Below are 17,504 nucleotides of genomic sequence, written 5' to 3'. Positions count from 1 at the left end.
ATTTTAAAGAATGCACTTATTCTATTGTGTTTTATGTGCTGTAGGCGAAGTAGATATAATTAAATCCAATAAGTTTTAACAAAATGCAAGAAAAAATGCGTATAATTTAATATTCTGTACAAGGAAGTCATGTGGTGTACACATCAGATTTTTTCATAAAGTAATACAAAATTGTATTATATGAAATTAATGTCTCATCTAAATTAAAATAAAAATCTGAAATAGGTATTTATTATTATGTTTCCATCCAGTTATTTTAGCCTTTTTTATATAAATAATAATAAAAAAAAATTGTATGATGTGAAATTAACCTTTTATCTAAATTAAAATAATAATCTGAAACAGTTATTTACTCTTATGCTTCCATTAAATCATGTTTAGCCTTTTTTATATAAATTATAATAATAAAAATGTACTATATGAAAGTAACTTTTCATCGAAATTAAAACATCAATCTTAAATAGTTATTTACTATTATACTTCCTTTCTTGCGTTAGGGTTGCCGCAATTATTTTTGGCAGCATTGGCATCAACAATAGTTTGGCGATTTTTTACGGCCCTCAAAACCGAACAGTACCAAAAATTTCAATTTGCAATGTCATAAAACAGCACATTTCTCATCTTAATACTGTTAACAAAATATTGTAAAATATGCAATCTAGTATAAAGGAATCAAATTTAGAGGGGGATAGAGGGAAAGCAAAACTTACGAAGCTTGATTGTGAACTAAACCGTTTCAATCAGCCTAGGCATATGCATCTATTAACCTCTTTTTCGTAACAGGATAGATAAGCAAACATTACTTCAGTATTTTTTAAATATGAGTTGAGATTTATCATGCATAAATGAAGTGTCTCATATTAAAGAAACAATTTATTATTTACTTTGATCCAATCAGAATTTATATACCTCATACAGAATCAGTAGCAAGCTACATGCTACCTCTCTACAAATCCTAAATTCTGCTTCTGAATGCCTCTCTCAATTTTAAGAATTTTCCTGCCCCTGAATTCTGTCGTCCAGAGCAGTTGATCAGCCTCAGTCTCAGATGGTTTCTTTGCTGCATGGACGAGTCCTTACTCCATTTGTAAATAAAATATTGGTTAATCTTCTGATTATGGTAACTTGGCGATTTTCTGGTGACCAACCCTGCTACAGGCATTTTTTTTAACTCAACATTTTTTTCCAACAATCTGCTAGCCGAATTACGCTTATGCTAGAACTTTTATGGAACAAAAGTGCTTAATCATGACGAAGATTAGGTGCAAAATTGGAGAAAAGTGCAGAACTGCCCACCGCTTGCCGCGTTTTTAAGAATTGCACATACACAGTATCCATGTACACGTCGACCTATTTTCACTTAAAAAAACGGTGCTACTTTGGTAGACAGTTGCACGGATTTTTGGCGATTTACGTTGGCGCAATTGTTGGCGCGATTTTTACAAACGTCAGCCATCTTGAAAAACGCTGTTTTTACACATAGTAAAGTATTCAAAACTTTATAAAAAATAAATATCGTTAAAAGTAATGGATTAATTTTTTGTTGAAAATGTCGCTTTTTAAGATGGCAGCAAGGGGAAAATAAATACATTTACTATGAGTATAAAATAGTAAAGTAAGGTTACTACAGTCAAAAGTCGTTAATTCGGACGCCCATAATCCGGAATGATCTATAATCCGGACCTCAAAGCTACAAACTTTCTGCGCATGCGTCGCTTTGACGCATGCGCGTAAGATCTTTACCGCGGCGAATTTGCGTGTGCGCAAAATACGTTTACGAAAGCGCGTTTAATGTATAACGGACGGAATAAGCTAAGCTAAAATTATCTAATTATCTATTTCAGTTAATGTTGCAGATTGCGTTGTTCCTTAATCTTCGAATTGGATCCGAATTATTATTTTTTTGCAGACTGTTAGAGCAATTTTATAAAAGTAAGCTTGAACTTTCGATTATGTCAAATAGAATTTCCGATATATATTTAATGTAAAGGATATACAAAGCGAAAGTATCTTTCGGAGTCCATTAAACAAAAAGTGGAATTGCTGCAAAAAATGGATAAAGCCATATCCTTTGTTTATCTTAAATTTAACGTTTGTTTATCTAAACTTTGTTTATCTTTAACGCCGCGCGGCGTGCAATGAATTGGAAGTTGATCCGTCAGCAAGATCCTTATCTTAAGGGCAGATGTTTTTATTTTATTTGGCTTATAATTGCTTACTAAATGTAGTATTTCATCTCGATGTACTCCGTCTTTGATATGATTTAAATCAAATTCCTCGTCATTATCATTCGCTTCCGATAGCGAAGAAAGTGACAGAGATTATTGAAAACAAAAAATTTCGATTGACAAATTAGTCGGTATTCTCGACACAGCAATTATACGACTTGAACAGCGGAACTTTGTAACTGAACAAGAAATTATGTCTGTTTATAGAATTAAAGAGAATGTATTATCACATAAAAAACGAAGCAACTTAAACAACTTACATTGAAAGAAATGTTTAATAAAGTAAACAAATAAATATTAAGCTTTTTTTTTTTGTAAATTTTGATACCCTTTAGATCATAATTGTTCTTTATTTCGTAAATTACGGTTTCATATTTTTCATTTTATAATTTCTGCATGCCATTTCACCAGATTTAAACTGATGATCTATAATCCGGAAAAATCGATAATCCGGAATCGCCGAAGTCCCGACGAGTCCGGATTAACGACTTTTGACTGTATTACTTTCATATAGCAAAGAGAATAAAAACACCGCTATAAAAACATTGTGCCAACGTTTAATTAGATTAAAATATTATTGAAATTGAATATCGAATTAAAAACCATCAAACCAACATTTAAAAGAATTAGAATATTATTAAATTCAAATACTTTAAAATACGTTATATAGAATATAATTAACATTAAAACATATGGACAATAATTATCTCAGCAATTTTTGAAAATAGTGTATTAATTTTTTCAACAAAAAATTGAAGTATACAATTATAAAATAAAGGAAAAATATGTACTTACATTTTTTTAGTCATTTAACCTATTGCGTATTGATAAGTACTACAAAAAAAATCAGAATCATAATTTAAATAACATCTTTGAAAGACATCTTTCAAGGAATTCGAAGATATGAATTAAATTTTAAAACGGCGCGGAAATGCACAAATTTTCAGTAACCAATCAGGGAGCTGATTATAGCTCGTTAATGCACAAATATTCTATAACCAATCAGAGAGCTTATTACATCACGCCTAGAATTGAAATTATTTAAAAATTCATACATAATAAAATCATTTTTTTTTAAATGCAAAATTAAATTGTATTTTAATATTTAACAGCCATAAATAATGTTTAAAACATTAGATTAAATTTATACATATAAAAACCAATTACTTTTAAAGAAAGGTGACGTCATTGGTTACATCATTCACAATATAAAATTTCATAAAATATGATAAACAATAAAATTTTTATTTCAAATAAAAATGCAAAATTAAATTGATTTTTAATATTTAGAAGCCATAAATAATATTTAAACCACGGAATTTATGCACAATAAAACACATTATTTTTTAAATAAAATGACAACAAAGTATCGGTTACCATAAATAACTTATCCATCAATGGGTTTACCATAAGTTGTATTACTCGCCAAAAGAAAAATCGCCAACAAATCACCAAAATCCGTGCAACCGTCTACCAAAGTAGCTCCAAAAAAACATCCCAGAATTGCACAAAAATGGCATTGCGCACACTCTTGACTTTATCCATGTACACTGCTAAAGTCCTAGCTAGTAACGTTTTTTTAACAAAATGTCGCCAAACTACCTGTTACCATATTCCAAAGATTAGCCAATATATTTTTATTAACATTTCCTCAAAAGACAGGTTTATCTTGTGAGCAGATAAAGATGTGGAAGCACTTCCGCAAAGGATCCGTTAAATGTAAACATTGCCAAAAATGTCAATAAAAGTTCTAAGCTGGTAACTTGCGAATTGGTTTGTCAGAGGTAACAACCTGGTTCTACAAGCGCTACAAGAATATTTTTCATCTGTTTGGGGCTTCGTTTTGCCGCTGGCTAGCGGTGCGTCACTACTGGATGAGGTAGTGAAAATCGGCTGGGGTGAAGATAATTTATAATACGGCTGTTTGGTATGGCTGTGTTCTTACGTAATTTTTAAAAGACATTAAACAAGCAGAACGCCGCAATAATATATGTTTTAAACAATAAAGTTTTTATTTTTATTACTGTTATTTTTACCTAAAATAATAAGAACTAAATCAGTTTTCGTGCTTAAAAATTTGATATAATTTTAATGGATTTTAACAATTACTTTTCAAAGGATGCTAGGTGTTTATATACAATAGATGAATAGAATGAAATAAAAATTACTATTGGTTCTCTGAAATAACAAAATACTTTTAGGCTTTTACGCTAGGTGTTTATATACAATAGATGATTAGAATGAAATAAAAATTATTATTGGTTCTCTGAGATGACAAAATACTTTTATGTATTCCCAGAGTTATCAAAGTTAGTAAACCACTGCTTTGAGTAATTAATCAAAGTTTGAATGAATCTTGAAAGATAACAAGATACATAATGTTTCTTCTAGTTTTATTTACAATGCTACTTTAAAGGATTTGAATATTATTGAAGATTCTTGGCATTGTGAAATTTATTATGAAAAAGGCAGTTGTTTCAAAATAAAATATTTTAAGCTATCAGCAAGTAAATTCAAAAAACAACTTTGAAAAATTGCTTGTGAAAAATGAATGGGCTGATCTTTACAATATGGTAACTGAGAGTTTGGCGACATTTTGGAGGCGATAAAGGTTACTACCTGGGACTTTGGTAATAATGTGAGCAGTACTCAGTTCCGATTACGCATTATTTTGTGTGAGGGAAATGAGAGATCATGGGATATGTCATGTGATATTAATGGACGAATTACGGTTCTTTAATCAGAAAAGGGGGGAAATCGGGAAAAAATCTGGAAATTTTGTATTTGCCTTTATTCTGTGTTGTGTGAAACAGTGTTCGTTAATTTTTGGATCTCATGGCCCTAACTAAAGTGAATTCGAAATGGGTATTTAGTGGGATTGAAAGGGGTAATAAGTGTTTCTTTAAGGTTGTGCGAGATAGAAGTAAAGATGTTTTATTAAGTTATTTATTTTACTTGGTACCTTGGTGTGAACTATAAGTATGATTTTAAAGATCCTGAAATAGAAATAAGAAAAGTTTATCAGACACGTAATCAAGATTCTGAAGAAAAATAGTTAGTATTTTTAATTATTTGAGGATATTATTTTTATGCATTGTTTTAAATGTAAGGTGGAAGGAAAGTAATTTGCGTAAACGTGCATGGAAATAATTTAAATATTTGACACTAAGTATTTGTAACCATTTGTAATGAAGTAAAGGTATGAATTAGTTAGTGACGTTTGTAATATAATAGATAATGTAGAGGTAAAAGTTTTTGGATATTTTATTTATTTTATACGGGGAAATGTTCATATTTGGAAAGGGTATGTACTTTTTCACGATCAGGTAATTTCACATATGTTCTTTTTACCGGGTTTAAAGATTCAGAAAATTGTTATGCATTTTCGTGAAATTTTTCTAATTTATGAGAAAAAAGCAATGTACATGGATATAGTGAAGAGTATGCGCAATGCCATTTTTGTGCAATTCTGGGATGTTTTTTTAAGTAAAAAATAAGTCGACGTGTACATGGTTTAGTGATATTTTAATTAAATGATAGTTTTTGTGAATTTTAATTTTGTAGGAATTTGGTATACGTTTAAGTTGAAGTAAACGTGCATGGAAATAATTTAAAGATTTGACACTAAGTATTTGTAATGCTTGCGGTATGAATTCGTTGGTGACGTGTATAATATAATAGACGATTTAGAGGTAAAAGTTTTTGGATATTTTATTTATTTTATATGTGGAAATGTTCATATTTGGAAAGGGTATAAACTTTTTCGCGATCAGGTAATTTCATATATGTTCTTTTTACTGTGTTTAAAGATTCAGAAAATTGTCATGTATTTTCGTGAAATTTTTCTAATTTATGAGTGTACATGGATATAGTGAAGAGTGTGCGCAATGCCATTTTTGTGTAATTCTGGGATGTTTTTTTAAGTAAAAATAAGTCGGCGTGTACGTGGTTTATGTGTATGTGTTATTTTGAAGAACGCGTAAGGAGTATGGTATTGTGCACTTTTTCCCAATTTTGCAGTGAATATTTGTCATGATTAAGCAGTTTTGTTAGATAAAATTTCTAGCATAAGTGTAATTCGGCTAGTAGATTGTTGGAAGAAGTGTTCAGTAGATAAAAAGAAAAGAAACATGTCTTTACTTCGTGAAGACAAAATGGCGGCGGAAAGAAAAAATACGAGGGTTGCTATAGGAGAGTTGGTCGGCATATTTTCGCCAAAAAAACGCCAAGTTACCATAATGTAAAGATCAACCAATGAATGTTTTAAAGGTATTATTTAGTAATGAATCCATTAATTAATTAACTAATTATTAAACATAATTTTGAGAATATCAACAAGCAAAGCACTTAATGAAAAAGACACTTTTTACTAAAAATATTAGTATTCTGTATGAATGACAGAGAATATATGTAATAAATACCATGGCCAAATACCTATATAAAGAAAAAGAAACAAAAGAAAGTATTCTGTACCTCAACACTTGAAAAGTAATCCTGCTATGCAACACATAGTTAATTTCTGATTACATGATATTGCAAGCATTTTCTTCAGATTTTTCTTATAACTGGTTAAGACCATTGAATACTGGTAGTTTGATCTAGTTTCATATCATGGTTAAAGGGCTGGCTGCATGGTTGATTTTTCTCGTTTTCCTCATATGTAATCCAAATACAAGCCAGTTGCCCTTAGAAAGTTGTTCAAAAAGGCATTCTTCTTCAGGTCGAATGCCAGTATTCTTTGCCATATTCGAATAACCTAAACTTTCTTTCAAATTCTACATTGACATGACGTATCTGTTGTAAGCAATACAATGATCATTCTGCCTTTATCCGTGTGGCAGGAGTATATTTAAAACATATCAGAATCACGGGATTCATAACAAAATCAACCATATTTTATTCTTGAAAACTATAAATTTTCCCAATTTTGGACGAAAAGCTAGAACCTGTTCGAGGACAATGCTCCTTTCCGCAGTATATTCCTAAGAAACCTGCAAGATATGGTATAAAGATATTTACTGTGGTTGATTTTAGAACCTTCTATACTTTTAAGATGGAAATTTACTCAGGTCAGATGCCAGATGGGCCATACAAGAAAGTCAACAGTTCTTGTGAACAGCAAAGTGCATCCTAGCTCTATTATACAATTCTGGAAGAAACATTACCACAGACAATTAGTACACCAATTTATAAATTGGCCAATTTCTTACAGAAAAATAAAATTTTTATCATAGGAACAATACGCAGGGATAAGATTATCCCACCTGAATTTGTGTCGAATAAGAATAGAGAACAGTATTCAACCCTCTGGGGTTTCAAAAGTATATAATGCTACTTTCTTATATGGCTAAAAAGAACAAATGTGTCAACCTTTTGTCAACTATGCACAATGATGTCCATATTGATGAAAGCACAGGAGATTTGAAAAAATCTAAAATAATTACATTTTATAACATGACAAAAAGAGCAGTTGATATAGTCGACGAAATGGGTGGCACTTATTCTGTGGCCAGAATATCAAACGGATGGCCTATGGGCATATTTTTTTCGCTATTAAATATTGCCGGCATAAATTCAAAGATCTTGCTTTTATCTACTAAAACTCCACCAGAGAAGTTCAGGAATAGGAGGTACTTCTGATTAGCCCTTTGCACTTTTAGATCCTCATTTAAAATCACAACAGAAACAGAAGGAATACAACAAAGATTCTCAAAAAAAGAAAAGAAAATTATGTTACCAGAGATGTTACATGTGCTCAAGGGAAAAGACAGAAAATCAAAAACTATATGTGTGAAGTATAAAAAAAAATATATATGTCAAGAACACTGCGAAATAGAAGCTTCATCCACACTACAAAATATCTAATTCTTCTTGAGCCTAATTGATTTGAAAATTAATTATATAACTCATTGTCCATGTAATAATTCTGCCTAATTTGAATTATAATTGCATTCGAAAATAAAAAACACAAATTTCTCATAGAAATCAACAGTTCCTCGTCATATGAAGAAAATGTAAGTACTTTTGATTTATTTGTTATTAATTTTAAAATTAACATTATTTTTAAGCAATTTTATATAATAAATGTTATAATTAATATAAAATGCATTATTTTACATTATTACATTTGTACGTCATTTAATTGCAACGTGCATCCTCTCGGGTTAACTATACACTGCTAAATGTCATGGTTAACCTATTTATTTTACTTCTATATGCTATGTATCTTATAACTTAACTCTACACCGCTAAAATCATCGCTTCCATATGTTAAATATACACCGCTAAAATCGTGGCCGATTAGCTGTTGGCGAATAAATACGCACTGGCACCAACGGATCCTTTCCGAAAGAAAATCCAAGGATGTTTCTCGAGATTCTTTTTACATACATGAGATAATTCTCTCCAATGTAGATATGCATACCTAAATCATCTTGAAATATGAAAGATTTTTATACACCTTGCACACAAGGTTTCTCTACTGTGTGAATATACATATGCTTGTTTAAATTATATTTTTCACTAAATGACATCTCACATATGTCACAAACATAAGGTTTCTCTCCTGTATGAATAAGCAGATGCCTGTTTAGATGACCCTTAGTAGTAAATGACTTCCTACACACTTCACAAACATGACGTTTCAACCCTACATGAATAAGCATATGATGGTTTAAACCCTTCCTTTGCTTAAATGATTTCTTACATACTTCACACACATAAGGTCTTTCTTCTGCGTGAGTACTCATATGATCACTTAAACTACCCTTACTAAATGACTTCTTGCATACTTCACAAAATTCGGGTTTCTTCCCAGCATGAATAAGCATGTGATCTTTCAAAGTATACTTCTGGCCAAATGACTTCATACATATTTCACAAACATGAGGTTTCTCCCCTCTATGAATAAGCAAATGCCTGTTTAAATGGTCCTTTTGACTAAATGACTTCTTACAAACTTCACATTCATAAGGTCTTTCTCCTGTGTGGAAACGTAAATGACGGCTTAAACCACTTTTCTGAGCAAATGATTTTCTACATACTTCACACACATGAAGTTTCTCTCCTGTGTGAATATGCCTGTGACTGTATAAATTACTTATAAAATAAAAAGACTTGTTACATACTTCGCACACATGAGGTTTTTCTCCTGTGTGAATACCCATATGCTTCTTTACATAACCCTTTCGACTAAATGATTTCTTACATATTTCACACACATGAGGTTTATCTTCTGTGTGAATAACCATATGGCTCTTTAAGCTTTCCTTACAATTAAATGACTTCTTGCATTCTTTACACAAATGAGATTTCTCTTCTATGTGGCTTAACATATGCTTCTTTAACTCACACTTTTCTTTAAATGACTTGTTACAAACCTCACATTGATGTGGTTTCAACCCTGTGTGAATAAGCATATGTCTCTTTAAACTAGTTTTTAGTCTAAATGACTGCTTACATACCTCACACATATAAGGCTTTTCTCCTGTATGATACAGCATATGCTCGTTTAATCTAAACTTTAAACTAAATGATTTCTTACATACTTCACACACATGAGGTTTCTCCCCCGTGTGAATACGCATATGTTGATTTAAACTAAACTTACGATTAAATGATTTCATGCATACCACACACACATAAGGTTTTTCTCCTGTGTGAGTGGGCATATGCATCTTTACATGAGATTGTTGATTAAATGACTTTCCACATACTTTACACTTATAAGGTTTCTCTTTTGTGTGAATAAACATATGTTTCTTTAACTCTGACTTTTGTCTAAATGATTTGCTACAAACCTCACACTCATTAGGTTTCCCTTCCATATGGGTATCCATGTGCTCTTTCAAAATATTACTTTCTTCAAATGATTAGTTAGATATGTTCTAGAAAATGAAACTTCTGCACTATATAGACAGCCTTCATATGTAACTTGCATCATACTTCGTATTATTCACACTATGCAGAAATGTGCCGCTTAACAGAAATTTCACGCTACGTAGTTCTTGGCTAACTCTTTCAGTATCTTATGCATGTTCATGCGACACTATTTGTAACAATATCGTTACATATTGACTTATCCGGTGTGTGATGTACAGAAGCACTGATTTCTAGAAACATTCCATGAAAAATTGCACACAAAGACGATTCCCTATCCGATATATATAATGTTTAAATACGAAATTATGCAATTTTGCCATATATGCCTATACTGATTATATGATATTTTTATAGAGTTATCTAAATTGATTATATGATATTTTTTCTATAGCTCACAGTTAATATTTAAAAGGGCTGAACTACTTCCACATTCTACAGTACACTATCTGAGATACACATTGCAGAGGAAGAAAACTTCATATTAATTTGTAACAAAAACAGTTCATCTGTTTGAAGACGTATATTACACAAATAAATATTATTTCAGATACAGAACAGTGTCCCCCGTCTTACCGAAATACTGGGATCTGCAGAGTTATATATTAACAAATGAGGAATATGTTTGGCAAAGTGTGCGTGGTTAACAAGGCTTAGAATAAAAGTCGCTCTCAGTACACATTAACCACACTTCAGAACGAAGAAGCTCGTAATTAAACAGTCGCATCATTGTTTTAAAACAGTCACTTGCACAGAAAATTGCACTTGCAGTGATTATTTAGAGAATGAATTCGACTTCATGGGGGAAATTACTACCAATCACGGAGCATATATTCCATGCTTCGGTGGTAACCAAAGAAGTTATAGAATAGACCACAGAACCAACCAAATACCACCAAAGAAGTTATCGAATACAGATTCTTGGCCAAAGAGAGTCTATTCAATACATATTATTTGTCCTGCCTACCACATTTAAAAAAAGCATTCTTGAACTCAAAAATACATATCTGTCCCCATGCACAGATTTCTAAATTATAGTTGGAAAATTTAAGTGAGGCTTATCTAACAAAATACAAAACCTAAACATTAAAATAATAATGTACTCTTAACATCCTTCCACCTTTTCACTATAAATTGTAAGAAAAGATATTTAATAATGATTATAAATTATAATCAAGCATTAATTACCATTTTGAGCTATTTTAAGTTACCACTGATTAATAAATATATATATGTATTCTCGTTGCCGAACCCTCTTTTTGATGATAATTATTTAATCTTTGATGATGTGGGGATTAAGGCATTAAGTCTATGAGCCCCGTAATTGAACCTTCCTTGATCCAACGTGATTATCTTACTATAGCCCATGTAGGCAGAAAGACTTTGCGTTTGCAAAACAATGCATTTGTCCACTCTGCAATTCTGAAGTAAAATGTCTGATGTATTTGTTAAAGTTCTCTGCAGCAAAATGCTACGCAACTTGTGTGCCGTGAACTGGAGAAACTATGTAGCAATTTTAAAATAAGTAACTTCTTCGAACTTTGAAACACTAACAAATATAGAAGTAAAACTAAATGTAATCAGAATGTAACATATAGACATATTCCCTTAATGAAACAAACTATTTTTAGTTTATTCTTATATCATATAAATTCACTTTTATAAACTGCATACAGCATTAAAATTTTACTTATTACACATCAGGAAATATTAATTTATTAATATTTATTGCAACCTTTCAGTCTATAATGAATTATACCTATAAAATACTATAAACATAAAGATGAGGAAATGTTTAATGGCAAATTACTCTTTCCATTACATAATGCATATAACTAGATATGTGTTTAAATACTGCAAAATATGTATGCTTCTAGCAGGTTTAATGAAATTTTTATATTTTTACTGCAGTTAAAAATGAAATACAAATTGAATTTTGTGTATAATTAAGTACGTATATATTCTTAAGTAAGAAATCACATTTGTCTGAACTATAGCAAATTGATTTTTATTGAACAGTCCCTGGAAATCAGGTCATCCTTATTCACCACATTAGATAAGTCTTATGCAAAATATATATTTATATTTTTATCAATGTGTATCTGCATGAGACAATGAGAACTAATGTGAAGTACCCCATACTATATTCGGTAAAATTTCCATTAACCAATCTATTTTATATCCATGGAAAGTATAAGTATCATCCTGAACTATGTAACAAACAGTATGATAGCAAAGCTTATAAATATGTATATAGCAATGAAATTCATATCTAATGGCATATAAACAATCATTTGAAAGAAGCAGGGTTTTACTATGAGCTTATGGAGACTCATACAGGAGAAAAACCTTATGTGTGCGAGCACTGTCATCAATCATTCCGACAAAAGGCTAATTTAAACAAGCATATGTTCATTCACACAGGAGAGAAACCTCATGCATGTGAAGTATGTAAGAAGTCATTTAGTCAGAAGGGTAGCTTGTACATGCATATGCTTATTCACACAGGAGAGAAACCTCATGTGTGTGGAGTATGTGAGAAGTCATTTAGTCGTAAAGGTAATTTAAACGAGCATATGCTTATTCACACAGGAGAAAAACCTCATGTGTGTGAAGTATGTAAAAAGTCATTTTGTCATAAGTGTAGTTTAATTGAGCATATGCTTATTCACACAGGAGAAAAACCTCATGTGTGTGAACAATGTAAGAAGTCATTTAGTCAAAAACGTAGTTTAAACACTCATATCCTCATCCACACAGGAGAGAAGCCTTATATGTGTGAAGTATGTCAGAAGTTATTTAGTGAAAATTGTAAATTAAACCACCATATGCTTATTCATACTGGAAAGAAACCTCACGTATGTGAAGTATGTAAGAAGTTTTTTAGTGAAAGGTGTAGTTTAAACAAGCATTTGCTTATTCACACTGGAGAGAAACCTCATATGTGTAAAATATGTAATAAATTGTTTAGTCGAAAGGATAGTTTAAACAAGCATATGCTTATTCACACTGGAGAAAAACCTCATGTGTGTAAAGTATGTAAGAAGTCGTTTAGTGAAAAGTGTACTTTAAACAAGCATATGCTTATTCACACTGGAGTGAAACCTTATATGTGTAAAATATGTAAAAAGTCATTTATTCAAAAGCGTAATTTAAACAATCATATGCTTATTCACACTGAAGAGAAACCTCATGGTTGTGAAATATGTATGAAGTCATTTCGTGAAAAGGGTAGTTTAAAGAAGCATATGCATATTCACACATCAGACAAAACTTGTATGTAAGATATGAAAAAATTTGTTTATACTAAAAAATTATTTAAATGTACTTTTCCACATAGAGAAATCACAAGGGCTTTATATGTAACAAGTCTTTTTGACAGGTGATTATTTGTTTATTTACACAGTAGAGAAACTCTTTGTTTTTCCAGCTTATTTGTAACAAATGGCAGAATTCTTAGAATTTAGAATGGTACTGTGTTAGTATTTGTAGAAATTATTCCAGGTATTATAAAGACTATTGCTGACATTATGTGAGGTACATAAATTATCATTTGATCAAATAATAAGCCATTTATTTGTTTCCTCAAAATAAAAAAAAAATAAAAATATATTTATTCAAGGTAAATCTCAAGTTAATTTAAATAAATATTGATATAGTAACATCCTGTTTGTCCATTAAGCTTTCTAATGAACGATATGTTTAAAACAGCATTGGTCTAGGCTGATTAAAAAAAGCTTAGACAGTTTAGTCAAAATAAGACTTCATTAGTTTTGTATTTCTTCTCCCTCCCCCTAAACATGAATTCTTTTCACTGGATTGCACTATATATAGCATTTTGTAAACAGTAAAAGGATTTGAAATAAACTGTTTTGTTACATCCTCTTTAGCTCAGAAGGTTGGAATTTTTCACTTCCTTATTGGATGTCAACCTCCCACACAGGTCTTAAATGTTGAGAATGCTCAGTGATAAGACCAAGTCCAGTTTAGGCACTCAGTATATGAAATTTAAAAGATCAATTTCAGACTGTGTTGCTGATACCACAGCAAAATATGCAGCTTGTATTGTTATTCAGAGCCAGAGTTCTTGAGAAAACAATGTGTTACCTTTCTAGTGGTTGCAATGGTCTTCAAAAGATTTTTACATAATAATCACTATTTACTGTGTACTGATAAGTATTTAATATTTACATCTGTTGCATACCCAAATGCACTGTGTGGATCATATGCTTGTTACTGTTTCAGAATGTATCTAAATGTTTTATATGCGTACTTGTAAGTTGTGTATGTGCTTTATATTAAAAAAATGTCTGTTTGTTGTTTAATGCAGAAACCAATCACAGCTCTGCCTTTAATGGCAGAAATGTCTTCCTTGTGCCTTTATGAAATAATGTGTTAAGTATATCCATACATGATGAATGATTAAGAGCATGCCTGTCTATCTCCAATATCAAATGTGTCAGTGTATAATATTTTCAAAACCAATATTGGTTTGTCACATAAGTTGTGAACGAGAAGGGATGTTTTCTCAAACATTTTCACTCAAATCTTGCACATACCCTAATTTGGACATAGCAAGTAGAGCAACTCCATGTAAATGTAACAAGATTATTTGGAAAAATTGGAAACAGGTAAGAAATCTGTGTATACTAGATACTTATTCAAAAACTGTTCTGTTTTTCCATGTAGTGGCGAAAGAAACTTGATTTTTAAACAACTGAAAGGATCGATCCATACTTCTATTATAAGCATGAAGTGTGTGCCAAAAATGTATCTCAATTTCAACTTGCAACTCATGCTCAGTTTTCAAGCATTGATACAAATTATCATTATAAGGAACTGAAGCCTAAACAATTTTTTTCCAAAATGGTTTCTATAAAAATGTAACTCTATAGTTGAACACAAACTTGCCATGTTTGACAAGTTGTGACTATTTCTGTGATTTTAATTCAGGAAACAACCAATTCTGAAATTAGGCCTAAGAGATTTTTGTACAAGATATGTATGGAAAGGCTTTGCGAGAATATTAGAATTTTATTTCATGAGATTAACTGAAGAAACGTTGCTGTATTTTAATCTGTTAATATATTTTTTTAAATTTTAACCATAAATGTTTCTCATAAATTATTTTAAAGAGTGAAATAGCATAAAATTATTGAAGTTATCAAGGTACTTAATTAAAGACTTCTAAAATGTTTTTAATATAAATAGTTTTTACTCATTTATAAAAATTTTTAATGTTAAAAGCAAATGCTAATTAATTAATACTTTATGTAAAAAGCAGATTAAGGGATGAATGCTGCAAGTGCTATTTGCAGCATTCATCCCTTAATCTGCTTTTTACATCTTTTCATGTTAATGAAAGATAATTGATAATTAAATAGCTTCAGCTGTATTTTTTAATAATTACTATTTCAAGCTTAGATATTTTAATATTTATTCAATAAGTTTTAAAAGTCATGCACTTTTTGGCTACTTGGATATTATACTGTTGACTTTGAAACTGTTGTCAAGCCACACAATTTAGTGCCTTGTAATGGACAGGTGTGACATGGCAACATACTCATGATATCTGTGCTTTCATCTGACGTAACATTAACTGACTGTGGAGAAACTACCTTTTGTTTTCATGAACAAGCTTGTAAAGTGGCTGCTACAACTGTACTTTTTTCCTTCCATCTTGGAAAAAATTATAAATTCAAGAGCTGTAGAATCACATTTATGACTGCACTCGGCTTCATTTTTAGCTTGTTAAGAAAAATTTATATCCGTCACATGGGAATTACAATTACCTGCAGAAATTTGGGTATTCTTGTTATCAAAACAGGATTCAGAAATGTGTGTATGGATGGATAGATGTGTTCATGTATGCATAGATATACGATTTTTAATTTTCTTTTATTGTAATGTTCGTAAATCTAAGTAATCAGAAAATATCCCTTTTCTTCCTTCAGAAAAATTCCGTGTGGGTTGCAATACTTTTCTGGATTACCATGTTCTGGCACACACATGCTCTCTTCAGATGTCAACAAATCCAAAATTTCACAAAGTGCTGCTTACGGAAATATCCCTGATATATATGTATGTACATATGCATATACACATAGAGTATATTAGCATAAAAATATTGAAGCATGCATATAAAATGTTATTACATATGCAACTTTCGCCGCAACCCTTTGAGTAAGACTTTCCACCAACTTGCGATAGGTTTTCACAGGAATCTTGCTCCGTTCCTCTTGTAAGGCGGCAAACAACTCTCTAGTGTTTTTTGGGCGACATGGCCTGGTTCTCGAGCGGCGCTCCAACTCATTCCAGAGACGCTCAATAGGGTTGATATCAGGACTTTGGGCTGGCCAGTCAAGTTTTTGCACACCCATATCCTCAAACCACATGTTTATAACAACTGCAGTATGGCATGGAGCATTGTCTTGCTGAAAGGAATATAGACCAATACCAAATTGTGCCCAATATCGGCAGCGCATAATTGTCCAGAACTGTTTGGTATGCATTGGCATTCATTTTTTTCCGGCACTAAAACAAGAGGACCAAGACCATACCACAAGAAGCATGACCATACCCAATGGCACTGTTCCTTGCACCACTGTAAATGACGACTCGCATTGTGGGCTGTGATAGGCGGCTTGTGAACTGCTGCATGACAAAGGAAACCAAGTGCAATTATCTCCCGGCTGACAGTACGATCACTTGCAACACTACTGGAAGTTGAACGAAACTCCTGTGCCACCATCTGTAGCAATGCCTCCCTATTTGACTTCACCACACATTTCAAGCTTCGACGGTAAAGATATGTTAATATTTTCAGTTTAGTTGGTCTGGGCTGGCATGTCACGACCCACTCCTGCTTCCACTTCACAATAATATCTCTCACTGTCGATCAGGGTACCTGAAATTTGTTGGAAATCTCACGGGTCGAATACCCAAACCTGTGGGTTCCAATGATCATCCCTCTTTCCACTTCTCCATAGTGGCTGCTGTAGCTAATTTGAGTCTTTCTCCACCGACACCTTTTATAGCTAGTGTCACGTAGTCAGACGATTCCAAGCACTTTTGGAGGGGCATCCAGTGACAAATGGCTAGGTTGTGTACACACGCATACATAAATTTCTGAATCTGATCCTGATAGCTGAAGAGTACCAGAATTTGATACTTGTAACTTTCGAAACAGAGATTCCAGTAAAATTAGAGGCCTAACAAAATAGCAGAAATTGACTGAAGCGTTTTTATGATGAACAAAATGAAGCTGGTCAAATAAGATTCTCAGTAGTAGATATTTAGTAGATTGTACAGAAAGACTGTTAAATGATTTTTTTTTTTTTTTTTTTTTTTTGGTAAGATCTACAGATACAAGCGTGACTCAGAATTCCTCAGGAATAA

At 31.7% G+C, this 17,504-nt stretch overlaps 1 protein-coding gene across 1 annotated transcript; it reads right to left on the bottom strand.

Annotated features, from left to right (window-relative positions):
* Positions 1-862: 862 nt before the first annotated feature.
* LOC118203071 (uncharacterized) lies at positions 863-11,105 on the bottom strand. The gene has a single exon (XM_035375312.2). The coding sequence runs from the start codon at positions 10,064-10,066 to the stop codon at positions 8,681-8,683; it is 1,386 nt and encodes a 461-aa protein (XP_035231203.1). The 5' UTR covers positions 10,067-11,105; the 3' UTR covers positions 863-8,680.
* Between the last annotated feature and the right edge of the window lie 6,399 nt (positions 11,106-17,504).

This window comes from Stegodyphus dumicola, chromosome 9 (genome assembly GCF_044657685.1).
Source record: "Stegodyphus dumicola isolate Sdum_Otavi_A_Nest chromosome 9, ASM4465768v1".
Lineage (NCBI taxonomy): Eukaryota > Metazoa > Arthropoda > Arachnida > Araneae > Eresidae > Stegodyphus > Stegodyphus dumicola.
The sequence above is the reverse complement of the archived record's forward strand: the minus strand, read 5'-3'. Positions and strand labels throughout refer to the sequence as shown.